A 27,973-nucleotide genomic window follows, 5' to 3' on the forward strand; every position below is an offset into this window, starting at 1 on the left:
ATAGATTCCAAAAAAATAAAAATATAAGAGTACCTACTAATTACAGTTAATAAATTGGAAATCCTACCTCCAATATCTAGAAATAATACTGCCCTATTTTTGTGAAATTAGCCTTGGAACTAATGAATGGCGACAAAATTAGCTTTATACTAGGTAGGGAGTCCTATATTTTACAAAATAATGTTTCATTCAAATTAATTACTACCTGTCTGGATATTTTGACTCGTAACTACGCACTTTTTATTGTATTTCTGATATATTTCAGCACAATGTCTATCTCGTTAAACTGAACTAAACGTGGGTGGGTGTTTATTGGCAGATAAATGAATCTACCCTCTTTCTTATTTAATCGGTGATGCGGTACCATTGATCACTAACTCACTATTTACTCGAACTACGATATTATTTCGATTTCAAAACTAGAAAGGGTAAAGACGTGAATCAAATAATCAAACTTCTGTAATCGAGTAAGGTGGTTATCACACTGCGCCGCGCTCCGCCGCGGAGCGCGTGATCTATAATATATATGTTNCCTATTTCGCCCTTTTTTAGTGCATATTTGCATGCATATTTTGGCATTTTGATAGTGCATATGTTACGGCTAAAGATAGGTGTGAACATAAACTTAAGATTAGCCGGCTAAACTTAAGTTTATCTTCGACGAGGTGTTAATGTTAGTTTCTTCTATCTTTAGCCGGCTAAACTTAAGTGTAACCACGGGCCCTCGGCTAAAAATGTAGAAGGAAATGGAAAAGGAAACAATGTAATAATGTTTACTATTTTGACACGATAACTTTATTAACACGTTCCGACGCTGTACTCCAGTCCACTATGACACTAACAATCTTCACATAAACGTTTCATACACCTATACCCGTACTGTTGTTCACAATATTTTGCAACAACAAATCTGCTCTCTATGAAACTCTAATGTAAAATCGACGGTTGTTGCCGTAGTGATTTTTAGATTGATTTTCGTGAAAACGGCGAGACCCGTACTGCCATAATATGAATGAGTTCCACCTTTACTGTATGTGCCGTTACCGCGGCGGAACGTGTTAAAAAATAATCACTTTCATTACACATACTTTTATGTACCTATGTAGGTATTCAAGATTACAATAACAAAATATTAATCACTTAAAACAATATCTACCTAACCGCCCCCTCAAGCCCTCCGCCGGCCTGGCGCGCCCATCGAATACATTTTTAGCCGTTTCGTTTTGGCTAATGTGCACATTAGCCGGCTAAAGATGGAATATCACGACGCAAACTAACATGCTATCGAACTTTAGCTGCTTCTCGAACATAAACTTAAGTTTAGTCGGCTAATCTTAAGTTTATGTTCACAACTATCTTTAGCCGTAACACATATAATCCGATGTCTAGTAATTACATAAGCTTAATTCTGCTTGGAATTCCTGACAGTATAAACTAATGTTTTTCTTTTGTTTTCAGGCACCACTTATCTGGAATGGACATGACATTATCGGACTACGACGGCCGCACTGCTCTGCATTTAGCGGCGGCTGAGTAACATAGTAGTTTAGAGCCAGGAGAAGGACATAGGATACTTTTTATCCCGTTCGAAATTAAAAAAAAAGTCTGCTTATTTATTGCCATTAAGGCGGAACAAAGTTCGCCGGGTCAGCTAGTTTCATATAAAAAATCATGCGCGCGGACGCGTTGTCAGTGTGAAGTGCCGCGCGTGTTTTCCATACAAACTGAGGTACTTGCATACAATTATTAAATCTGTCGCCCCGCGCTCCGCGATGGAGCGCGGCGCAGTGTGATAACCGCCTAACCGTTGACTACGCGTGGAACACAACCAAGCTTTTATTGTGAAATTATTATTGAAAAGATTTATAATTAATAGATATATCAGCGTGATCCGTCACTTTATAATATAACGCGTGAGATTGTAGACTAAGGCTGGGTTGCACCATCTTACTTTAACTTTGACAAACGTCAAAAAGCTGTCAATATTCATACAAAAAGCACCGGTTATCGTCAAAGTTACGGTCCAAGTTGAGTGGTGCAACCCAGCCTAACAGTGCGTTAGGTTAGGTTAGTTAGACTGTAATCTAACCACGTCGATAGATACAAATAATTAACTAAACTCATTTGAACATCTAAACTAGCATCAAATCGAACAGCAAGCTGGAATGCTGATGCGATCGCCATGAACCATCAATTCATCGGGTTAGGATCCTCATAAAGTGCTTATACATAGTCATGTACATTCAGAAGGTTCGTGTGATTTTAGGTAATGTTTCTCACTTTTCAAACCAAACCAAATCAATCATTTATTCAGTAGGTACTTAGGCCTTTTCCAGGGCGCTTGCACTGCACACGTCTCAAATATGGCTTGCCTTACCACCATTTCGGGACAACATTATGGACTGGTGCTAAGAAGTGGCGACAGCAACTCAGTCACCTTTGTCAACCATCTAAGCAAAGCTTGTAATACCTACCCAAAGTGGAATAGACCACATTCCACTTTGATCATCTGGATTACCCAGGTGATCAAAGTGGACTTCTTGATCACCTGGATGATCAAATCCAGGTGATCAAGACTAGGTGATCAAAGTGGAATAGACTAAAGGGGTACCGAACTATGTGGCATAGTTTACATAAAAAAACATCTAGAACTAGATGGACAGTCTATAAACCCACGACCTCTGGCATAGTTGGTAGTACGCGAAAGGTTTAAGAGTAGATTATGTTACCTTTGGGTGTTCGTTCGTTTCAGTCAAATGACGCCCACTGCTAAACAAAGATCCCCCAAGGATCTCCATGACAGCCGGTCCTTGGGTCCCTTGATGATTTGTATGTGGTCATTTATTTGAAGAAGATATTCTTCTTCTTCGTCGGCCGTTTGGTGTAGTGGTTCAGAACGGACTACTATGCCGAGAGGTCCCGGGTTCGATTCCCGGCCGGGCAGAAATTGAAATGATGAATTTTAATTTCTGTGACGCGTCTGGGTGTTACTATGTATAATATGTATGTATTTTAAAAAAAAAGTATATAAGTAGTAATATCCGTTAAGCTAGCACCCATAACACAAGCATTAAGTTGCTTACTTTGGGGCTAGCTGGCGCTGTGTGAAATTGCCCAAAGATTTATTTATTATTTATTTATTAATTATTATTTATTTATTCTATTAAATTATTTGACAGTATCTTGTGATGGAGAGGATCTGCTGTGTTTCCTTCTACTGTTGATAGTTTCGATGTCGTTGCGAACGATCTAATTACTGATCGGATTGACGTCAAAGGTTATTGCGATCGCCACAGAGCTTAATCAGAGTGCCTATTTCCAATATTAACGATGTTTCGACTGTTTCCATCGCTCTCATTCAAAGTGAGATGTCAGTTTGAGCGACAGTGACAGAAAGACTCGAAACTATGAGAACGGCGTGAGAGTAGACCCCCAGATTTGAATTTCCAATAGATTAATTGATCTCGATGTAATCTGCATTGATGATTTTGCTATTGGGAATTAGTGGTTTCATGAGGTGATTTTGAACTAAATCGATATGACAATTCTATCTGACACAATCGAGTTATCGGCGGGGCAGATCAAATAATAATTAATCGATTCTCGAATGAGCACCACCGTTGATCTATTGTTGCCTTAAATTTTGAAATTACATAATTATTCGTCTTTCAATTTGTATACGAAATTAGCATACAATCGTGATCGTACCTTTATAATAACTTTCCTTCCAAACTTCAGGCTTTAATAAAGTTGTGAATTCATTTTTTATGGGAATTGTATTAATTTGCATGTGGAATAGAATATTAAAACACAATTTAATTATTGCTACCTATTTGTATATCAAGTTATTCATAATTATCATCATCATCTCAGCAATAGTACGTCCACTGCTGAACATAGGCCTCCCCCAATGCTTTCCATGTTGCCCGGTTGGTAGCGGCCTGCGTCCAGCGCCTTCCTGCTACCTTTACGATGTCATCAGTCCTCCTTGTGTTGTGCATTAAAAGTTAATACTCGTACTTAAGGTAGGTAAATATTACGTTTTCATTGTTCCCTAAAAACAAAAACTAACGGCAAATCGATTTTCTCTCTATAAGCGATTATTTTTCGTTTCGTCTCATCAGATAGAGGCCATCGCTGCCCAGTGAGCCGGGTAACACCCGAGTGACAGCGCTTAACGCGAAAAAACAAGTATTTACTGAAAGGAACAAATAATCATTTTGCGGGAAAGTACGAAGAATAACCTAAATGCTAAGACATGAGTGAATAATTTTCTGGATCGTTCCATTATAAATATCGTTCCAATAACTTTTGGTGGGTGAAATCAAGAGACTGCAAATAAAAACAATAAAATAGATAATACCTACGAGAATCATGGGGTACTTTACGTTTGTTAAGAGGAATCCTTTTGTTTTTTTAAACGAGTCGATTTTCGTCTAGACTTAAAAAATTGTAGAGCCGTAAGCGATTTGAAGAGATCGTTTGTCTAGGCTCGTACGTATGTAACATTTCCAAAATATCGACGTTTTATCGATGGTATCATTAAATATCGAAAATCTAAAGTACTTCTAATATTATTAACTGAATAAGCGATGAAGTACGCTTTAGTCTTTTGATATAAGGTATTCTTATTAAAAGTCTGTTTTTAAAAATTCAGGCAACAAAAACAGAATTGCCGCAGTAAAAACATTTCAACATCTACTCCAAAGTGAATAAATAACGGCTTTATTAATTAATCCTTGTTAGATTGATAGCTTCTCTTTATTTGCGCTAAAACAAATGCAAATGAAGATTGGAAAGTTGGATCGTATTCTGGAATACTCTGGCGACAAGTAAATTAAATCCCCCCGTTTTAGTGGGAAATTAATTTGCACGATTCTGGTAATGGCTTGTTACGTGCTTCGTGTTTGCGGTAGTGATGTCGGGTAATATTGTTTTTTTAACAATATCGATTATTAATTATACCTAGTTGTTTTAAACAAGACTCAACAACTTGTATCGTATTTACTTATTTATTTATTTAATTAAAATGCAAGTGAGCTTACACATAGATCCAAAGCGCTCACATTGCCAATTTGAAATTAGATGTAATGTTAGTAGTATGCCTACAACGAGTCTGGGGCTGTTCTCCTACAGTCTATATTTATCCGTTCAACTATCCGTCGACAATTTTACTCGTAAGTAAGCACTGTCAAAATATTACTCAGGCAAAACAATCGCCGTCGAATGGACTGCTGGTGAAACGTTCGCAGGCAAAATGTAATGCCAAGTAAAAATTCGTAGGTGAAAGATATTTTAGCGAAACATTCGCCGACAGTAAGTTGTGTTGGCAAATAGTTCAATGGACTAGGAGAACGATCCCAGAGAGAGTATCAATTAATTTAGAAATAAAGAAAGAAAAAGTATTTACTCAGTACCATCACACATAGCGATGTTGTATCGATAATAATATCGATATCGATAGTGCCTGTGTACTGTGCGGGCACATCACTAGTTTACAGCGTGAAATCTAATCGCTTCTTAAAAGCCTCCGCGATGGAGACGTGCGAGATGGCTGAAAGGGTATTAACCACTTTTGAGGATTTTTATACCCCATCATTAGATTATGGAAGCTTTGGGAACGCTGTTGTAAAGGTTGTGGTGTTACGTTAATTTTTATTAATGTTTAAGTATTTTGGAAATAATTGAACTGGAATTCTCCCTCATAAAGGATGGAGTTAGTACATTTTTAGGGGTCCGTAGCCAAATGGCAAAAAACGGAACCCTTATAGATTCGTCATGTCTGTCTGTCCGTCTGGAAAAACGATACATAGGATATGCTTGTGATTCATACGGCGCCAATAACTCAAGAAACTTTATAGAAAAGCTTTTTACAACTAAAATAACATTCTGATACGAGTATCTGCCATAATGAAGTAAAGGTTTGAAATATAATAATGCGTTAACAGATCGCAGCTGACACTTAAGTACTACGGCTTTAATAATGTAAGCTTAATAATTGATTTATATATATTATTTTCATCATTAAAATTTAAAACATGCTAGCTAGCTCTCAGGGCTACAATTAATTCAGTCTTTAAATTGAAACATAAAACGACCTTCGTTATTCGGCAATCAAATATTTATGAAGTTGTTTCGTTATTTTGTAGCGAAGAATTTATTCGGAATCAATAATTGAGAAAATAAACATGAACCATAGCTTTTGCCCGCGGATTCACCCATCATTTCATGGATTTCATATAGTTTATTATGTTATTCCACACTTCTACACTAATATTAAAAGGAGGATTTGTTTGTTTGTATTGAAACGACCGATTTGAAAAAATCTTACACCATTAGAATCATAAATTATTTCTGATGATCATAGACGTTACGAAGTTTGCCAGGTCAGCTAGTATACAATAATACTGTACAGTTTTATCAACATCCGTTTAGTAGTTTTTGTAGTTATAGAGTAACAAACATCCATCGATCAATCCTCGCAAACTTCCACATTTATAATATTAGTTGAGTAGTAATATACAGGATATTTGATTCTGAATCAAAGACCAGTCGTTTTTGTCTTTGGCATTCATTCATATTAATCTTAACCCACATTTTTACAAATGATTTGATTTTATTTGGCATGTGAGCACTTGTTCTTGTAACTTCTTCGACTCGATGGTTTAGGATTGTATTATCTTTATTGCCTCGGGCAGTAGAATCCTACTAAGTAGTTGGTACTATTTATTTTGTAAAACTTTGTGAGGATCAGTGGATATTTGTTTCTCTTCCACGCAAAAAACTATAAACAGATTTTGAAGAAATTACAGGGTGATTTTTGTATCAGTATCCAGATTTTTAGGAGAGACTCAGAATCAGTAACCTAATTGATTTACGTAAGGAAAACATTTTTTTTTCATATTTAATTATTTTTATTCGCTGCGCGCGGTTTCAAAATTGGCTCACGTGGATAATTTGCTTCGTTCATATATGTACGTACACACAGTTAACTGTAATCTGTAAGGCTTAATAGACATAATGGTGAGCGTGAATAAGCAATAACCTTTAAAACTTAAGATATGGGCACCCGCGAATTAGACTTTCAATATTTTTTTTTGCGAAAAATACCACGATTAAAAATAATTATTAAGATAAACTTGTATTGTTAAATTGTTCTAAAGAGCTTATTAAAAAAATTTGGATACTGATAACAAAGTCACCCTGTATACACCATAGCTGGGCACCGTTAATCAAATAGTTAACTTCGTTAATCGTTAAACCGTTAATAAAAAAATTAACTTCGTTAAACGTTAAAACGTTACATTTAGCAAGATTTAACGCAAGTTAACGTTAATCGTTAATCCGTTAACACATGATAATAAAACAAAAAAGTAATTGTACAAGGTTCAAATAATTTCGAAAGCTTGTATCGCGCACTGAATTTATTCCTCTTTTATGTTTGCGTTACAAGCTTACGAAATTATTTGAACCTTGCATAGTTACAATTATTTTTTTCGTTTTAGTAACAACTGCATTTCAGAATAAAAGCTTGTTTTAAAAAAAAGTATTTTATTATTATAATTTTATATTACACTTTTTAGTAGTAGACTAAGAGCTAGTGAACGCCAGACCTACGTCATTTTATAAAAGCTGAAAGTTTGTCAGCGTATGCTCCCACTAAAGGANGTAACATATATATATATAAAAGAAAGTCGTGTTAGTTACTCCACTTATAACTCAAGAACGGCTGAATCGATTTAGCTGAAAATTGTCAGGGAGGTAGTTTAGAGCCAGGAGAAGGACATAGGATACTTTTTATCCCGTTCGAAATTAAAAAAAAAGTCTGCTTATTTATTGCCATTAAGGCGGAACAAAGTTCGCCGGGTCAGCTAGTGAGTAATATTATTTGATGGCTAGACTACTTAGCCCGATGTTTCGCGTATCAAACTACAAGGTTCGAATACTATTGGGTGTAAAGGTTTGTATGATGAACATGGGTAAAATACCTAGAGACATGGACGATTATTAATACCTAGGTATACTTAAGCAAGAATACAAGCAAGTTCTGAAAGTAGTTTATTCTATATGTCACTATAATACCAGGTGAACGAGAGATCTTGGTGTGATATCACATAATAACATGCAAGCATAATTATGCTTAGTCTTTTAGACCTTAGGCAACTTTTGTATTATCAAGAAAGTTGAGGACTCTACACAAAGCCCGGCGGCTTGGTGTAGGCGGCTTTATTTCAATAGAAACATGTAGACGAAGTACTTTCTATGACTTTGTTTTTATGTCAAAAGTCGACGGGTTGCTGTGTTAACTCCATTACACATAATTAGACTTTTTTAAGCTCATCAATTACAAAACTTATTCCTTTCCTATCCCATTGAAACATGAGCCAATTATCGAAACTGCAAATTATACCCTGCGACACGCGGGGACCCGCCCCGGCGACCCAGACACCGTTAGCGGAGCCCTACCGGTCCGATCAGCGTCGGTTTGACACGTGGAAGGTGCCAAGGTTGGTGTAAGGGAGAGTTGGTGGATCTTTGGCAATGATGGATTGAGGTTAGCTTTGATTCAATTCAAATTGTTCATTAATACCTACCTTTTCATGATTGGGGAAAACCTTAGGGGACGCCTTTGTCCAGCAGTGGACGTAATTTGACTAAAACGACGACTTGCACTTAAACTTAAAATGTCACAAATATTAATTTTCTCTGGCACCACTGCGGATATTTCAGTCTTTTTAAGCTGAAAGTTTATATTTTCACTAACTACACTGATCATCATGTTTTTAAAAGTTGAAAACTTGAAGCTCAAGCATAGATTCTGAAACCTGCATTCAAGTATGAATCTACAATCTTATAATAACAAGAATACTTATAGTCAAATCTTTCTTCTAGCGTCTGTCAGTTATTTACTTCAGTTCATCGACTTAAGAAGACGTTGTGTCCTCTACTACATTTGCCGACAGAGACCTCTTATCTATTATCTAGGTACAAAATATCTCCTAAAGCCTTCAATTAACGTACCTATATGTCAGCTTGCAATCAAAGTCTTTTCTAAAAATCTCACCAAAATAGCCCCCAGCATGACAAGCTTGCAATCAAAGTCTTTGCTAAAAATCTAACAAAACCAGCTCCCATCGTGACAATCAGCCATCGAGTCATGACATGGTTTTGGCGGGGCCCGTCGTGTGTCGTGTCGCGACGCGGGGTGTTTGCTGCTAATGGAGAAGGTGGTGCAACTGCTCCTACAAGTACACTCGTGAAGATGGATAAGATATTGTTTTACGACAAGCAGCTGATGAAGCAAAAGTGCATAGTTAAACTGAACTCTACTTATCATGAATTCAATATAAATTGTTGTACTTACAAATTGGGCAATGACGCTTAAAATGGAATCTCCGTGTATTTTTTAAAATGTTTAGCCTTTGGGTTATTATTTTCAATTTACAGCGGAGTCCATCCGTCGCACTTTTGTAATTTTCTTACATCAAAACTTTTAAAATACCCTAAAATCGTCATAAACTTTAAAACACCTTTTTTCACCAATTTTGGTTCTAACTCGTACTTGTTTTTTGTTATCTGATTCTGTGTGTTATATTTTAAGTTGGAACCAAATAAATGTTTTTCTTTCTTTCTTTCTTTCTTTCTGTGCCCGTTTCTTTAGGATTTAAAAGATAAAAATAACCTGCATAGTAGGTACCTATTTTTCATCTCATAGATCTCAAGGTAATCTTGGACATAACACAGAGAATCGACAAATCAAGCGGACTTGTCCGGACCTCTGATCCCGTGTCCGGTCCGGACGGCCGATAAATCAGCCGGACGCGCCGGACAACGACTAAGTAACGGCTGAGACGGAGCCAGATAATCGTTGTCTTTAATTAAATCTAGGATAGATAGAATCATATTGATTGGCGTCGGGTGGTTGTGTGAAATTTTAAGTGTATTCTTCTCTTTACATTTAAGAAAAAATCTAAGTATAACTTATCCTGGTTACCATAAAGAAAGAGATAAAATATAGGCTCTCTACCTCATAGCCTTATTGCCTCTTACGTCGGATAAGGCAATCCAATATTACCAACAAACAATATTTTTATTGAGGTGATTTTAAGGAAACCGATTATGTTCCGTTTATGACAGATAAGCAAGAGTATTGTAACTCTATCAAAATTATGAAACAATGATTTGTGATGACCGTAAAAAATATAACTACCACTCCAATGATGTGAGAATTAGTTTAAAGAAAATAAAACATAATTATATGGGGATTAGCGATAAGTTTGTAGTAAAAACAACGGACCCATGACACCGTTATACCATAAATCATTTTTACAAGACACCAAAGTGGCTGTATATTATAAAGTAATTTACCGAAATCAACGAGTTTATTATCATTATTGCAAAAAACGGAACTAGAAAAACAATATCGGTTCGTAAATCAAATTCGCCCCCATGAATGGCGGCCGCCAATTACGAAGCACGGGCCGACTCAAAACGCGCGTCCAAACATTTTTTCTAATCCCTTCCCACGCGTGTGCCGTAATCATCGGTTCAACTCAGTAATAACATATCACTTCAATAAAATTGTATATCATTCCGCTGTTTTTTCCCGCGGACGCGCTCGCTGATTAGGACGGCCATCTTGTGGGCGGGCTCAGCCGAAGGCGACACGATCCCTGATTCCATTTTCAAAAATAACACTAATCGGCAAATCGAGCACGCGCGGGAACTCGGAACGTGTGTTTTTCAAATTGGGAACGTCCTTTACCGTTATTACGGGGCGGGGATTTGACTACTGTCACTTCTGACAGCTGTGATTGACGTTTATAAATACCGCGAGTCAAGTGCGAGCTTGTTAGACGCTACGGAAACGTACGCTACGTTTTTATTAAGACCGAGTGCTTTTGATGTCACTGCTGAAGGAGAATTGTAACCTCCACGTCTTAAGATTTAATTTGGAATGTAAATTGATTTGAAACTTTGGAACGTATCTCCGAGGTAGTGAGTTAATTAACTGGCAATTTTTTCGAGCACCAAAGACGAGTGCATATTGAAACGTCAAAAATCTGTGTATCTTTTGCTTCTCATTTTCGGCCAGTTCCAATATCCTCCACGTCAAGAGCGAGACAGACAGCGTCGGCGGCGAACGCCGGGTTTTTGAGAGATGAAATAGAAAACCGCCTGTATTTCAGGAAATTGACGCGAAATTGGAATTTTCAATTTCGTTTTTAGTCGGTTACTTTGTGTTGCAAATGGACGTGCATGTTGATTCCGTCGAGTGCTTTTTTAAATTTCATTTTGCGAGTGCTTTTTTAATTAACGTCCGATGTATTTGCGAGTACGTCCCGACGCGAGCACGCAAGGATGCACCTAAAAAGTTTAATCCAAGAAACGAGCGGGAATCATTCATTCATATTCATTGTGGCGCAACGGACGAGGCTTTCACGAAAATGGCTCCGTGTTCCTAGGAAGACTCGGATGAGATGCATGAATATTAACCGGGAGCGCTGCCGGGCGCTATAACTATATTAGAGCGCGCACGGCAGGGCACGTTTGAAGTTGCTGCGCCGAGCTACATTCTGAAATTTGACATTTTGACAGCTCTCCGACGGCGGCCCCCCCGCCCCGCCCGCCGGGGGAGCGTCTTTTTATCCCTCTCACACAATAACATTACGTATATGAGATTCCTGTTTCTGCTACGTCTGACTTCTGATATGAATAGTTAATGCATCGGTAATTGATATTATAATTTCGATAGAACGCTCCGCGCTAATGGCGGCGGCTTTTAGTGCGAGAGCGTACGAACGAGGTGTGTAATTATATCGATACTGCTCGTAATGGAGCGTTATTAATTACGGGGCACATCGATCGGGCTAACTGTGTAAATCAATACGTCTGCCGCCTGTTCAGATTCAAAAACTTGCTTGTGAAATTCGGGTATTGTTTTAGGAGTGTAGACGTGGATATCTCGGAAGAATCGATTCGTCCCGGAATGACGGGGTCGAACAATCGGTTAACACGAGCGAGCGGCATTGTGCGGTGACACGCCGCCTGAAAGGACGACGCTGACACGTGAAAAAGACGGCGAAGTGAGCGAACACGCCGACTAATCACCGGCCGCCGGCACAAAACCGCGCGACAGCTTGTCGATGCGAAAAAACCCAACTAAAAGCGTGTTTAAACTTTAAAATAACGTCACTCACCACCGATCCGCACTATTTCGGGAAAAGTGCGCGGGAAATTCGGAAAAAATCAGGGGAAATTTGGGGGATCGCGGTTTGGAAGTCATTGTGTGGTACTTGTTGAATATTGGAGTCGAGCGGTTTAAAGTGACTTTTTAGGCGTACCGTCTGGCGAGCCGTCGACTTTAGCGAACTGAATACAGGAAAATTCAGTTTAAAAGTACCACCTTTTTTCATTTTACACTGTCACTTTTGCAGAAACAAAACAGAATCGAATTTGGTAGAGTCCACAATTTTTTTCAAATTTGGAACATTGCGTTCGAAAATAGTAAATCAATGTGACTAGAGCTAGACTGAAATGTAGTTCGTCATCAAAACAAAGCATCGTTTTAATTTCGGAACTTACAAAGCGGCGCGCAGTAAAATTCATTTTCGAACGAGCATCGGATTTTATTGACGCGTCAGTTTTTGCTCGCGCTGCGTTTCGATAAATACACTCTTTTGTTTTGATTTACTTTTTTGAAACCAGTATCATATTATACGGGGAAATAAAGTATGGGATATATTGGTTTTGAGTTGTCGTGTGAGTTCTGCTTAATGCAAAAAGAGATGGGGAAACTAAAAAGTCTTCGCGATCGCCTTTTTAATGGATATGTTATTCTTACTTTAAATTCAACTTGATTCTTCGATTATCTTTTTAAATTGTAATTTAAATCGAGGAATGCCTTGGAGTCTCTACCTACCCTTACAACTTCAAGTGACCAATGAACTATCTCATCATGAAAATCAACTAAGGTAGGTAAATAAGTTTACAGAAGGGTTTTGGATTCGCACTCACTGTATTTTGATGGAGGAATTTTCACGTAATATAGTGGCCGTAGCTTAATAATAATACATTAATTAAACTACAAACAAACGATTTGCTGTCTCAGAATTACCAGGCGAGCATAAATCGACAGAGTTGAGTGGTTCAAAGCGGGCGAGACGGCCGTTACAAAGCGCGCCCCCGGGCGGCCGCCTAATCAAACGTAACAAGTCGAGTTTTCACTTTGTACGTAGTTTCTTTGAAGTCTCCACGTTGATATGATCCCCTGGTACCTGTGACGGCGTAGTCAGCTGGAACGGTTGTGTGATTTGAGCAATCCAACCATGTTTGAGACTACTTTGTTTATGGAGAATACACGTAACATGGATATTGTATGGAGTAAGCCAAGGGCTGTGATATAAATTTTCGCAAACACAAATTATTTTGATGTTATATCAATGTATACTTTTTGAAACGTTATAGGCGGTAGATGTAGTTACCTACTACAGTACAAAAGTTCAAAAAAGTTGTCCCGAGTAACTGAGTTGATTACCTACCGTAGTTTTAGATGGAGTAGGTACCTACACATCCTACTCCATCTTAAACTTAAACTACAGTAATCTATTGGACTTAAAATATTTTAGAATTTTCATTTAAGTTTAACATTAGGTACATTTTAAAATGAAATAATAGAGTCTAAAACAATATACATATACTAAGTAAGTGTCTGTATCTTTATCAGAACACAAGCCCGCCATTGTCTAACCGAGATACTGAACCTAGTCTGCGCAAGAATATTCCCGTTTTCAGTACATTTCCCTCCGTTCCCGGGGGTCTATTGTGGCGTCCGATAACCCTGTCAGCGCGTGACGGAGTGGCGCGGCTATCGCCATTGTGCTTCGACGTCTTCATGCGAGCTCGGTAATTAAGGATCACCTTGAACGAGGCTGCACATATTTCACGCCTTTGCCGAATAATACCGCAGATTATATCACGTAGTTTGAAAATGGAACGCGGATTTTTGCATCGTTCGTATTTTGAAAATGGAATTATTGTTTTTGGGTTTAGAGGGTTGTGTTTTGGAGTGTTGCTTATTTAAAAATGGAACTTGAAGTAAATTCTTAGGCAGGGTTGCACCACCTTACTTTAACAAACATCAAAAGTCTGTCAAACTCTATACAAGAAACACAGGTTATTGTTAAAGAAGATGGTGCAACAAGTAAGGCACTGGTGGGTGGCATAAAATAAGAAGTAAAATATTTAAATAAAAAAAAGTTGTTGTAAATTGTTTTTGAAAATAAATTCTTAACCCATTAGAGGTCAAACACAAAGTACTAATAAATTTTAAATTTTTTCTTTATTTTCATATTGAAATCAGAGCAAAAAAACACAAAATACAAGAAAATCCTGAAAAAAAGTTATTTTCATGAAATTACAGGGGTGTACTCAATTGGGTACAATGACCTCCTAGGTATGCAAATTTTCCAAATGCGCCTTTTCGACAAAAATTGTCTTAAAGGACTTCTTACACTGCCAACGCACTGTTAAATGACAAAGAACATACCCCAGCTCTTTTTCAGTTTTGATGGGATATTTTACAACTCCATTTTGAAGAAAAGCCATCAACTATTGGTACAGCCGGAGGCATTTTCGTTGTTTATTTAGCATATCTTTTCATCTAGTGACCAGTAAAGTATAGTACATAGTCTCTCGAGGTAGCTTGTGGTACTCAGATAGTACCAAAACCCCTAAATAGGGCTTTATAGGAATCCCAAGTATATTGTGTTGATTGGACACTGATATGATTATAGCCAATAGAAATATCATAATGATAATGAGAAGCATCGTAGTTATCTATGGGATATAATAATATTGTTATAATCAGCTTTTTTCAAATACTGTGCAAGTTTGAGGCCCTGCAGCTCTTCACAAAATATAGCAAACTTATCACCACAGACTTTGGAAGTATCTACAGCGATTGAAGAATTATGACTTTTGATTGGGTGCGGATTTGTGGGAACCTATCGTCTTCTTTTTCACGCCAGCGGTTCATTATCACTGTCGTCCTATAAACTGCCTTTGCTGCCACTATCCCTTCTGTTCATAAATACCCTTTAGTACGTCTTACGGTATGCAAAACGTCGCCATATCCTCTTTTTCAGTCAACACACTTGTATCAGGTGGTATAATTATTAGCCAAAATACATTCATCGTCATAACTATCCTGTAAAACGGCTCCAATAACTTCTTCAAGTACCTTTTAGCTCTTTTGAGCTGTAAAATGTAACAAAAGAGCAAAAAATAAACACAGTTTTTTTACTTACGCATGTTGTCATTGTACCCAACCGAGTACAGTAACTTTTAAATGACCCTAGTCTTATTTGAGATGTACATATTATATTATATTGTGTGTTATAACTTACTCTGATATGTATTTTAAAGTAATAAAATAAAAAAAAAACATATGAGCAGTAATTGTTATAACAAAATCCAAAAATAAACACCTACCTCTACTATGTTTCAGTGACACAACTTCAACTGATACTTTTTATCAAAAAATGTCCCACTACCCGCGTAATTGTTGTCAATATACTTTAATAGTGTTGTGATGAAGTAAAATAACAAGTCTACCCATGTTAATTTTGTGAGATTTGCAATTGACACGTAAAAATATAGATGTACCCATTTGAGTACAGTGACCTCTAATGGGTTAAGCAAGCAAACATTGGTGGTACTGGCATAAAATAAGAAGTTAGATATTTAAAAAAAAGTGGATTTAAAGTGCATTTGAAAATAGAACATTAAAGTGAGAGCTTATTCGAATTCGAATGAATTTTCGTCCTTCTAGTGTAGAATATAGGTATTATTGTACACACAGATGGCGCTATTTCATTTTATGGCATTCTCACGGTGCGCTCTCGTCGCAATATATATCGTAACCTTCCATTAAGGAAGTGTGGATGGATTGTATGAGTTTTCAAAGTGATATAAAATTGCTAGACTTGATGACCTTTTGGCAGGAGATATGCCGATTAATTTTATTAAAAAAAGTGGAGGAATAAGGTACTTATTGATTTATTGTTTTAATCAGAAAGCTTCTGTATGGTCTATTGTTCAGGATTTTTCAAAGCTTTACCTCTAATGAAATGATTTCTATAACCACGACTTCAAATTCAAATACATCTGATATTTATACAAGTGTTTCTAATAATATTATACTAATTTACTTCAGATCTTTAGGTATATTTAAAAGCCCATTCTATTCATATTCAAAATAACTTTAATGAGAACCACACGTTCATACGAGTAGGTTGTCAAATTTTAAGTAGATAGATGCGTTCCATCTTTTACGTAAACAATAGTTAGTGCTTATTTGTTAAGTTACTGAAGCATAAGTAAGGATATTATTCATTATTCTACCTTCTATTAAATAATACTAAAACCTTTAAAAACGGTTTCTCGCGTTTGCAAATGTAAAGCTAAAGCTAGTTGTACAACGTCTCAATCGTCGTATCGCGCGATCGCGGCCCCGCCCCGGCTCTGAAATCTGAATACCTTTATTAGACAGTGCACAGCGCTGTACAGCGCATCAGACTGTACATTTAGGTTGGAAAATAACACCTATTACAACTACACAAGATTTATGCAATATTTACAATACATAGTCTTCCAACTTAAAGTAACGGGGCTTTAGTTTTTTTTCCTGTGATCCTGAAGTCCAATTAACTGACATTTCCACCATGTAATATATGTATTGATTTTTTTTAATAAATGAAAATGAAAATAAATGAAAATAGTTATTTCCAGATCAATTAGTACAAAAACAAAAAGACAGACCTCCACACTAGGCATTGCCTGTCCTGTAAATCTTCGTAAAAATCTCAAACAATTTAGAACGTTCTCATTTACTTAAGTCAGTCAGAAATGTTCATTGCACACGAACTTTTAAGTATGTGAGAATTGAACCCGCGACGACGTAGTTGCCAAAAACAACTAAAAATATAAAATAGTTAAGTAAATAGCTGCTAGATTTTTACAAAATAACCAAGTTGGTGCAGTGTTGAAATATGACCGCCAGCGCTTTAAGGAGTCTCAGTTTGCGAGTTTTCTGATGATGTAAGTTTTCATACATCTTACCTAATGGTAAGTGTTTTCTTGCATCTTGAAACAACTGGGGACACAAGCCTGGTGACAGACTTATGGAGAAATAGGCTTCTGTCTGATTGGACTGTCACTCTAATCCTGTGACATTAATTGATGACTTCCAGACGCTATCTTTATAAGCTATTTGTTGCCACACTGAATAATCACTAATTTAGACAATGCTAAAATACATATTTAACGAACAGGAGTTTTTTACTTTGGGTTAAGCAGGTTGATTCCTGTTATAACTGAACTAGGACCAAATAAGTACACAAAGCTATTTTGCATTGTGTCCCTATAGGGAATTGAACCCAGAACTCTCAAAGTAGAGTCCAAATCCAAAATCTAATCAGTTGAAGACACGCACGTGTAAACTTTAACCTTTGAACAGTCTACTTGTTTGGTTTAACATTAAAACTTTGAGGCAAATTCACAAGCAATCAAACTATACCAGGCCTTCCCAGAATTCCTAAACAATAGTAGCCAGACGAAAATAATTCGATATTAACAAGTAATTTTTCAAAAAGGTAGCAGGAAGGCGCTGGACGCAGGCCGCTACCAAACTTTTTGGCAACTTTTTTCGATTTGTTTTTTTTTATTATGTATGTGTAAGTCTTTTGTTGCCAAATAAAATTATTTTCTTCTTTTCTTTATTTCTTTGCACTAAGCACACAGATCTCGAGTCGGTCATCGGCTATGGATGCCCAGGCAATCAAACTAAAACCACGCCTTCCCAGAAGCTAGTAACCACCCAGTAAACAATAGTTGCCAGACCAAAATAATTCGACATTAACAGGCAATGAACACGCGTTTTTACACAGTGGCATCACTCCAGCGCGTTACTGTCGCCGGGAACCGAACGCGGAACAGCCGCGCCCTATTGACATTTAACTACTAATCCACGGGGTTTATCTGCTCGTATAAATAAGGATTGACAACTCCTTGGTACTTGTGGCTGAGACTTGAATATATTATTAGCAATCTGTCTTGACTTTCTATTGCACTATAAAAGAGTAGGTGATAAAATTAATTAATTATGCAACTAACGATAATAACTTTGTGTACTAAAAAGACCTTTCTTATGTATTTTAACATTTGCAGAGCCCAACAGGGTACATAATTATCTGTATTGTAATACACTGTAACATCAACCTAGATACCTACCTACTATTATGGACGTAAAAAAATTCTGATAATTGAATTTAGCTTAAATTAATAAAACCTAGATAGATAGTCCTCAGTTACAAGCTTTTCGTCTAAAGTGAGGCAAAAATAATATATCAGGCTTGGATCATTGTAAAAAACCTTGACCACTCGTAAATAGTGTAACATTAAAAAGCTGTTAACGTTAACTATAACAAACGTCACAAGTCTGTCAAACTCCATACAAAAGACACCAGTTTTGGTTATAAGTAGTTACTGTTAAAGTAAGATGGTGCAAATCAGCCTAAGGCTATTCCGGTCAAAAGGTTTAGATAAAGTACCAAGATATTCTTTATTATGTCTTTAAAAAGACTTGTAGGACCATATCAAAGCGTACACATAAATAATGTCAAAAACATTAGGATTTTAATAAGACAAAGACACATCTGCCTCGCAAAGAATTCGAAAGAAACAAAAAAGCTCATTCCGCGTCTACTAGGAGTAGTCTATGAAACAATTACTTAGATAGGGGGTGCCTTAACCCCCTCCCCCAACCCCCGGGGAGGGGAGGGGTACCTGAAGCCATTTTCATAATGCAGCGAGTTCTTCTGTTTAAACTTAACACTTTAAATAATTGCCCGGGCCCAGGTGCCGCTTTGAAGGGTTGAATTTATTTATTCTAAGTTTAAAAACTGTAAACTGAAATCTGAACTGTCCAACGGATTAGTTGATGGGTATTTGATAAGTTTTAAAGTGTAATTATCTGAGCAGGCAGATTCTTTACTTTTATTAATAAAATCAATCAAGAAACTACCAACTACATTATTTATGCCGATTTAAGACTCAATGATAAAAAGATACAGAATGTAAAATCCATGTAAGTACGTCTCTAATTCTTTCCTATCGCCGGTGTCGCAAAATTATCAGTAAGAAAATCGAAGATTACACAATTTAGCAGCTGAAAGATCACTAGGTATTATACGCACTTTCATCTCATATATATTATAGCAAATAACTGCCATAAAAACTCCATTCTCGAAACGGAAAACGTCATAAAAGTGACATTTAACTTCGCTACTAACTGAGATGTCACCGTTGCGATTATTTTATCCGCCGTATATGTACGTGAATGCTTTTTCGACATGTTTACAGCTGTTAATTTACAAGTTTTTTAGGTTAAATATGTTTTTGAAGCGCGCAAAAACATTAAATTCCTTATAAGCCTGAGTTATCTCCTTATTTTATAGCATTATAGCCATCCACTCGGCGCAAGTAGCTGACATTTCACACTTAAATGCTGTAAAACGGAGTTATGACATTCTCTGTTGACGAATGGGCGTACTAATTTCACGTTTGTAAGCTTAAAAGTTATTTTGTACATTTATGTAAAGATGATTTTGTTTATTGCCTTGTTTTTGTCACACCGAATCCGAAAACTTACCGCATGTTGAGAAGTGACGCCTAAACTTACCTGAAATAAGGAGAATACACTTGTAAGTACATAATTTATTTAATAATACATAAAACTGATAAAACATAATAAATAAATATTTAAAACTAATCATATACCTACGCTAAACAGTGATATTTTTTTTAGTTCTAATAGGTTATATTTTGGATCAAAACTGTTTTAGTCTGCTGATGATAGTAAGTGATGTATTTACATGCCTGTAAAGGTTAAAATTCTCCGTGACATGTCGCCATAGCCCATGAAGATGAAACATTCCTTCATTGAATACCCAGACGCTTACGCACAAAACTATGCGGTTACCAAATTAGGCAACAACTGCATTTGCACAAATAAGACTGTCTGTACTTATTGATCTTTGACACTATTTACAACGGTTCTAAATTTGAAATACAGTAGAGATGCGACTTTAGTGCTGTGCGGCGTGATTGTACCAATCAGGAACGCAGTATACTCGTCTAGATACGCGTTCCTGTCACGCGTATTTTAAGACGTTACTACTCAATCAGTGTAGGAACGTGGACTTTACTGGAATTCATAAATCGATGCTGTTTAATGAGTTTCAGGGAGTAATAAAGAGCGAATGATTCTCTCGGATTTTAGTATTATTTCATTGTTATATTGATGTTACTAGAAAGTGATAGGTAAATCACTTAAACAGAGCATGAAAATACAGTGTGAGTCACGTTAAAGTGTACATATGAAAATAGATGAAACTAGACCTATTTTTATCGACAAAAAAGAGGTCAAATTTTTTTTGATATTTTTTTTTAATTTTTTATAGAATTTTTTTTCTTCCAATTACTTCTTGTAAAGAAAACGTAATACCTTTTAAACTAAGCGGTATATCTTGATAAAATAAAAACAGCAATAATGCAAAATAGCAGGCGATACTAAAAAAATACATAAAATACACAAAAAATGCCAACAAATAATAAAAAATGATACTTTTTGAAAAAAATCTGCTTTTAAATTCGTGTTTTTTTGGTTATTTGATAAATTTCTCCAAAAAATGCCCCTATAACAGGTGGTTTTTATTACTTTGTATTATTCTCTATCGTATTACCTTCGTAAAACCAAAAATCTCATGTCTCTATCCCTATCACAACATTTGCTATGATCGTTTNTAATGTTTTTCTTTTGTTTTCAGGCACCACTTATCTGGAATGGACATGACATTATCGGACTACGACGGCCGCACTGCTCTGCATTTAGCGGCGGCTGAAGGGCACCTAGCGTGTGTAGACTTCCTCTTAGCCCAATGCGCGGTGCCCCATGACCCCCGCGACCGCTGGGGCAGCCGCCCTCTAAACGAGGCCGAAACATTCGGCCACACTGCCGTAGTCAATTACCTCAAGGATTGGGAACGCACACATCCTCATAACGAGGCTACTGACGCTCCACCGTCTTCTGTAGACGATTTATTAGAAGCAAAACCCGACGCCAACGACGCCGTCAAAGACCCAAGTATACAAGAGATCGTTTCGAGGAATGGTGATAAAGTACAGTAGAGAATCTCAATGCTTGAATTTATAATCTCATTAAACAATGGCCAGTTATTATATTAGATACATGTATTTGCAATTTGTAATGTATACTGTGGAATACTATTTAAACTTATACAAGTAGTAGGCTGCACAGTCAGATATTTATGTTGAAAAGTCTGTTCTTTCTAATTTATATCTGCTTAATGTGATACAAGCAAAGCTGTTACTGTTCTATTTACATGTGACTCGCATTCTTTCTGGCTGTATAAGTAATCTAATGGGTGGTAATCCTAAGGTGGGTTTTGAAATATGACATATTTAACATTCCATTAAATAATATCCACCCAAGTTAAACAATTTTCAAACAAGATACTATGTGGTTTTTTAAAATGTCTGTTGTTATAATAGTTAGTAGTTTGGAGTGTAGAAGCTTTGTTCATTCTCACTCAAAATAGTTTCCCTAACAATGTAAACAATTGTAAAAGGAGTGTTAAACATTTTTGATAGAGATATTAAAATATCATATTCAGACAATAAATAGATATTTTAAAAAATGTTGTAATGATTATACTAGAGGTTGTTCCCAGCCAGTCACATTATAAATGTTGTCCATGTATAAATAAGTCAATTAAATGATTTATGTATTCATTATTTGGGTTTGTTTTTTAAATCGCCTACCTAGTTGACTTACACATTGTTCATTCATCAATACTTAGAGGAAAATATCAACAAGTATAACATTAAACAACTTTATTACTTTAAAACTACATCTAACTACAACAAAACTACTTTCTTACATTGACTGTTGCTCTGAGAGGGGAAGACACAATGCCCAATAACTTGCAATCCGCTTCCAGGAGTGTGAGGTCAGTGCTTGAACCGAGAAATCTCGATGAGAGCTCCAAATCATTGATCAGAACGCGAACTCTCGCGCCTCTGACATATTCGTTACCTCTGTTTTCTGGACGAGTGCATACGCAGTGAAATTTCCATCCAAAATCTATGTACAGGTCATCTTCAACAACATGGAATATTTTCCCAATAACTGTTTTGCCTACTGGATCGCCCAGCTGAAAAGATGATCATAATAATTATATATGTCGCAGTCGGATTGTATAATCCGCCGTTTTACATTACCACTAGCCATTTTACATTACAGCTCTGTTTTTTAATACGGCGGTTCAACGTTTAGGCGGATTGTAATTGCGATACGTTCTTCAATACGGCGGCCCACGTTTAGCCGCATCGTTATACTGTAGATTGTAGGGTGACCATACTTACAAAATAAAACAATGTTTAATGAAAATAAATTTTAATAAGACAGATTTTAAGAATTATTACCTTCGTCACTGTACCTATACTAAATAATATATTTGGCTTCAGTATTTTTTTTTTACTTATTTATAAATCACAAGGGATAGCCATCTAAAAAAAGTAACTCAAAACAATTAGACTTTTCTAAAAATTTAAGAATTAATTAGATATTTGGCTTTAGTCTTTTTTAGACATTAAAAATGATCAAAGGGAACAAACAGGTAACTCAAAACAATAAAGTTTTAGTTATTTTTTTCTGGGTTATTTTTCTTTAAGATAAAATTATCTTCACCGGCCACAGCCATGTTTTCATATTTTTACACTAATAATATTGTGTAGGATTCCGCCGAACACCAGAATCCATAGCCACTTTGTCCGGCAGCGCCACGGTATTGAAAATAGGAACTAAAAACTGTCAAAGCGGCGGGTAATGACACGCTGTTTCACATTACGGCTAGCCGTATTGAAGAACGTTTGGCGCCGAATACATTCCGGCGGATTTTCATTTAGCCGTATTCAATCCGGCTAAACGTTAATCCGCCGTATTACAAAACAGAGCTGTAATGCAAAATGCCTAGCTATAATGTAAAACGGCGGATTATACAATCTGACTGCGACATATACAGTAACAACTACTAATTAACAGCAACACCTAGTACACAAAATAAATAACTTACATCGATCAGCTTTGAGTTCCTGAGTAATGAAGCGAAAGTGTGATTTTGTTCACTATCTTGGATTTCATTAAGTTGGGATTGTTTTTCAAAGGCCTTTGCAAATCCTCCTTTTGGGGTTGAATCAATATCGGTCTTTTCTACATTACTATTTTCATCAATAGTGATAGAAAACCCTCTTAGATTTGTTGGTTTTCTGTAATGAGGCAACGTAGTTCTGGCCACCATATTTCTTACACTGTGTATACTTGGCAGAGATCTTTTAAAACAATGCATATTTAAATTCTAAGTTAGTATTTCTATAAAAATGTCTTCAAATTCTTTGTAATTTTTCAATACCAACCAAATCGGAACTATCAACTTTGACAGAATAACCTCAAAATGTAACTTTTTTTACAGGCTTTACGGCTTTGGATATCTTAATTAGTTAATTTTTTAAATGAAGCCATTGATTTTTTTATTTGATTGTTGTTTTTGATTAAATGGTTTTATTGTTTTTAAGTAGGTAATGTTAACTGTTTATATCTAGGTAAACGAGGGTATATCATGTATTGTACTTTAATGCTTAATCAAATGAAGGTGGTTTAGTTGTAGTTGCATCGGCCAACAGGGCTTTTATTTTTCTTTCTTTCACTTTAGTTACTTAATTCATTCTCTATTTTGCCCATCCTTTTCTTTTAAAGTCAAGTTTCTCAAAATTTATTTTCCATCTTGTACGTGGCCAAATAGCAAATGCACAAGCCATGCAGGCTTAAAAAAGTTTTTTTTATTTTTTTAATTTTATCATGGCAACATTTCTTCCACAGATTTCATCTGACGTCTTTGTTTGACGTTTAACTGCCGTCAAATTTCACACGATAGCACACGGTTTTTTGATAATGTCGAGCAATCGAACAAGAAATTTATCGCATTTTATTTAAATTGAAAAATGACAGAGGATCAAGATGCTAAAGATTCGCAGTCTGACTCGGGGAGTAAGACATTTACCAACAAGAACAAAGACAAGAAAGCGAAGACCCAACGGCCACTGACCAAAGTGATTATTTTTGTTGCATTATTTTGCCACCGTTCTACATTTTTGAGATTGTATTGACGAGTATTGTTTGTTGTAGATTATATTACGGCGTTTACCGCCAACTATGACTGAGGAAGGATTCTTGGAGCAGGTGTCCCCAATACCCGAGCACGACCACTTCTATTTTGCCAAGCCTGATACGTCACTCGGAAACAATGTTTACTCGCGGGCTTATATAAATTTTGTGAATGTGGAAGATATTTATCTATTCAGGGATAAATTTGATGGTTACATTTTTCTTGACGAAAAGGGTAAGATTATGTAAATAAATACCTGCTATGGTTTTTACTTTCATTCTATATTACTTTGTTTTGCGTGTGTATTGTGTTTGTGTACTTTCTACAATGGCTTAGGTGTTGTAATAATAAATAAATAAATACCTAATTAATTGAATGATAATGATTGCAGGTGTGGAGTATGTTGGTATAGTGGAGTATGCCCCATTTCAAAGGATTCCCAAAAAGAAGAAGAAAAAAGATCCCAAATGTGGCACCATTGAAAGTGACCCAATTTTCCAAGAATTCATAGAGAACCTGACTAAAGAGGCTGAACCAGAGAACCAGCCAAAACTTGAGTACTCATATCCAGTCAATGATGGTAGGTTATTATAGTAAAGGTTATTTACTCATTGCATTTCAACTTGTTATGCAAAAGAACATTTTTAAGACTAAAGAAAAAACTTGACTATTTACATAACTTGATTTTAAAAGCATCCTTTTATAAAAACAGTTAACTCGTTCTTGTGCTATGTGTTTGCTGTTAAAATTAACATTCTAAAACTTAAATTATGTAGTATTGTTAGGACTTGAGTTGTAGTTTTGATGCCTCAGTATTTTTAATGCATTCTTACAGGAAATGATAAGAAAGTCCAATCAACACCGCTTCTAGAATACCTGGCTGCCCGTAAACAGGACAAGCGTGGCCGCGATGAGCGCCGTAGGCGGGAAAATGACAAAAGAAAGATGAGGATAGAACGGAAGACTAAGGAAGGACCAATCAAGGTTGGTAGTAGTCCCAAATTAACATTATATCAATCTTATAGCAGAAATATGGTTAAATCCAGTTGCAACTGTATCAGTGATCTCAAGATTATTTTCTGATATAGGTTGTCAAAATCTGCTTGGTAGTCCTGGTACTATACAAATTAATTAGCAGCTCTTGGCTCTTAAGAGCACCATTCTGTAACAGTTAATATTATTTTTATTAGCTTAGTAATGTCTTGCATATTTTTTTACGTAATATTACTGTCTCCTTTAGAGACCTGGTGACATATCAGAAGATGAAGCTATCGCCGATAGTTGTGATCACTATGAATCCAAGCACAAGAATTTTTGGTTTGGAGAGCAAAGAGTTTACCATAAAAGCAAAGTGAGATCTGTGAAGCCAGAGTTAAAAAGTACTCATGGTTCAGACGAATTCATTAGCACGGACTCTGATTGGGACAGTCATTTCCCAGCATTGTCTATGAAAACCCATAATACTTTTACTCTGACATCTGGTAAACATTGCGAGAAAAAAGACATACCAGAAGGTAGTCAGAAAAGTGGCGGTGATACTGGCCTCAAGGTTTACCAGATTCGTTTTTCATGGCTCCACATATTTCTGATTGAGATTAGCAGTATTGATCTATAGTTCATTATTATTGTCATGTCACAAATGCATAGTTAATTGAAACCATCACTTCTTTCATTGTTTAGTTAATAAACTATGAGAATAGATACATTTTGTTGATAGAAGTATAGTATATTAGACTATGAAGTAGAAAGGTTGATTTCGTTTTACAAAAAAATATTATTGTTATTTCAGGAGGAAGAATCTACTGAAAATGAAGTAAAGAAAATTAAGCCAAGGGAGTGGGACAGAGACAAATCAACGTCTGAACCTAAAGAGGAGTCTCTAAAGAATGAAACTAAAGATGGGACAGTGTTTGAGTCCAAGACATACAGGGAACAAAGAAAGGTAGGATCTAGTGTGGACAAGAAAAAGAAACTTGACAATGACAAGAGAGAAATGTCTAACAAGGATGAAGAAGGGGAAGATTCTGATAAAGGCTACAAAAAAGATAAACGTGACAAATTTAAGGAATCGCCTCGCGAACTTAAGAGCAAGAAGTACAGTGACACCAGGAAAGAAAGGGTCAAACAGATAGAGAGTGGAAAGTCTGATAAACAAGCAGTTATCAACAAAATGATGTCTTCAGAGGGCAAAAGCAAAATTAACCATGATGATATTAAACCATTTACACAACTGCCACAAGTGAAAACTGATGATTTGACTAAACTTATTGAAGGTATGGATAAAAAAGCAAGAATAGAGGATTCTGATTCTAAAGTACATAAAGATACAAAAGATTCTAATGACAATGTAACCGAAAGAGAATTTGAAGTGACCAGAGTTCACAGAAATAGTGTAGACTCAAGTGAGTCCCAAGATAAAGAAGAATCTGGGTATGAGAGGCAGAAAAGTTTTGATGATAGAAGTAAGTCCACAGATAGAGAAGGGTCTGAAGAAAAAGAAAAGAGTGAGAGCTCAGAGCGTCGTACGGAAAGGAGGATTAGAAACAAAGTAAGTAGCTAATAATTGAAAAAATTGTGCAATGTATCTGTAACTTATGGATTTTTGTTAATTTTTTGCTTTTTTTTTCAGGATCGCCCAAGCCTCGTCATCTATCAACCGGGCATGGGTAAATTCAGCAAACAACGTTTGGCAAAAGAAAAGGATCCCACGACAAAATCAGTCAGTGACAGTGAGAAAAAAGACACCTGAAACGACATTTCTATTAATCGAAAATTGGACACCATTCGACGGAATCACCCTAAGGCTGGCATTCGATACACGTCCTAAGACGCGGTAGAAGAGGACAAATTGGACATGCCAACTGAGGGATCACTGTTCTTGTTTATTGATTCGTTTTATTTACATTCAATAATGAGTTGGAGATCTTTTATCATTATGAAAAATCAGCATAGCATTTTGTGCTTCATATTTTTAGCTTGTGATCATTTAGTTCAGTTTGTTTAATTTCATTTAAATATAATTCATTTTTCAAAAGAGGGAACTATCTTTTTATCTTTATACAAATATACTTTGTCACATATTTGGCGCCAATAATATGCACTGAGTGGGGCCTGGTAGGACAAGTAACTATTTTCGGAACGAAGTAACAGTTTCTACAGCTCTGTCGTTGATAAATAAATGTGTTGTATACTTACATACATATCAAAATTACTACGCAGATTATTAAGATGGACAGTTTAGATTAGTGGCAGGGTAAAGCTACGGGGCCGTTAATATCTTCTATTTTTCTAATATGTATTCTGCAAATACTGTCACGATGTCTGAAATAGTACCTACCTACACTTCCAAGATATATTTTGTTCTAAAATTATTCCGTTAGTACGCAATTAAAGCAATTTTATTTTTAGTATAAAAACATTTATTTGATCTATCACAGTGAATTTTAACTCTCGTAACATTCAATAACATATACAACAAAGTTAACTTACATAACACAATTTATTATAAAATACCAGCATTCTTTGTGCATGTTACTGACTTACACGTTTACAACGTAAATAGAAAGAACTACAATGTAAAATAGTACATGAAATATTTGGTCCATTCTACAATTAGTTTTTTGCCAGTTAAAATTATTAGTACAATAATAACAGATATTCATTAGTAA

At 36.1% G+C, this 27,973-nt stretch overlaps 3 protein-coding genes across 3 annotated transcripts; 2 read left to right on the top strand and 1 right to left on the bottom strand.

The window, feature by feature from the left end:
• Positions 1–1,443: 1,443 nt before the first annotated feature.
• Positions 1,444–21,816, top strand: LOC114359989 (glutaminase liver isoform, mitochondrial-like). The gene is made up of 2 exons (XM_028314537.1): positions 1,444–1,519; positions 20,950–21,816. The coding sequence occupies exons 1-2, from the start codon at positions 1,475–1,477 to the stop codon at positions 21,247–21,249; spliced, it is 345 nt and encodes a 114-aa protein (XP_028170338.1). The 5' UTR covers positions 1,444–1,474; the 3' UTR covers positions 21,250–21,816.
• Positions 21,817–21,958: 142 nt separating this feature from the next.
• mRpS28 (mitochondrial ribosomal protein S28) lies at positions 21,959–23,636 on the bottom strand. Its single transcript, XM_028314536.1, has 2 exons — positions 23,217–23,636; positions 21,959–22,295 (listed from the first exon to the last, which is right to left on the bottom strand). Exons 1-2 carry the CDS (start codon positions 23,487–23,489, stop codon positions 22,011–22,013), a joined length of 558 nt encoding a protein of 185 aa, XP_028170337.1. The 5' UTR covers positions 23,490–23,636; the 3' UTR covers positions 21,959–22,010.
• Positions 23,637–24,037: 401 nt separating this feature from the next.
• Upf3 (UPF3 regulator of nonsense mediated mRNA decay) lies at positions 24,038–27,929 on the top strand. Its single transcript, XM_028314542.1, has 6 exons — positions 24,038–24,249; positions 24,326–24,539; positions 24,697–24,885; positions 25,141–25,289; positions 26,095–26,853; positions 26,935–27,929. The coding sequence occupies exons 1-6, from the start codon at positions 24,142–24,144 to the stop codon at positions 27,052–27,054; spliced, it is 1,539 nt and encodes a 512-aa protein (XP_028170343.1). The 5' UTR covers positions 24,038–24,141; the 3' UTR covers positions 27,055–27,929.
• Positions 27,930–27,973: the final 44 nt, after the last annotated feature.

Source organism: Ostrinia furnacalis, unplaced genomic scaffold, assembly GCF_004193835.3.
Source record: "Ostrinia furnacalis isolate ACB-3 unplaced genomic scaffold, ASM419383v2 OfSCF4780, whole genome shotgun sequence".
NCBI classification, from domain to species: Eukaryota; Metazoa; Arthropoda; class Insecta; order Lepidoptera; family Crambidae; genus Ostrinia; species Ostrinia furnacalis.

Bases quoted from the DNA above. Each gene is read 5' to 3' on its own strand.
- mRpS28 (XM_028314536.1), bottom strand. From the start codon at position 23,489: ATGCATTGTTTTAAAAGATCTCTGCCAAGTATACACAGTGTAAGAAAT. The intron at 22,296-23,216 runs GTAAGTTATTTA...TCATCTTTTCAG, and splicing joins GGAACTCAAAGCTGATCGAT to CTGGGCGATCCAGTAGGCAA.
- Upf3 (XM_028314542.1), top strand. From the start codon at position 24,142: ATGACAGAGGATCAAGATGCTAAAGATTCGCAGTCTGACTCGGGGAGT. The intron at 24,250-24,325 runs GTGATTATTTTT...TGTTTGTTGTAG, and splicing joins CCCAACGGCCACTGACCAAA to ATTATATTACGGCGTTTACC. The intron at 24,886-25,140 runs GTAGGTTATTAT...GCATTCTTACAG, and splicing joins CTCATATCCAGTCAATGATG to GAAATGATAAGAAAGTCCAA.
- LOC114359989 (XM_028314537.1), top strand. From the start codon at position 1,475: ATGGACATGACATTATCGGACTACGACGGCCGCACTGCTCTGCAT. The intron at 1,520-20,949 runs TTAGCGGCGGCT...ACTGCTCTGCAT, and splicing joins ACGGCCGCACTGCTCTGCAT to TTAGCGGCGGCTGAAGGGCA.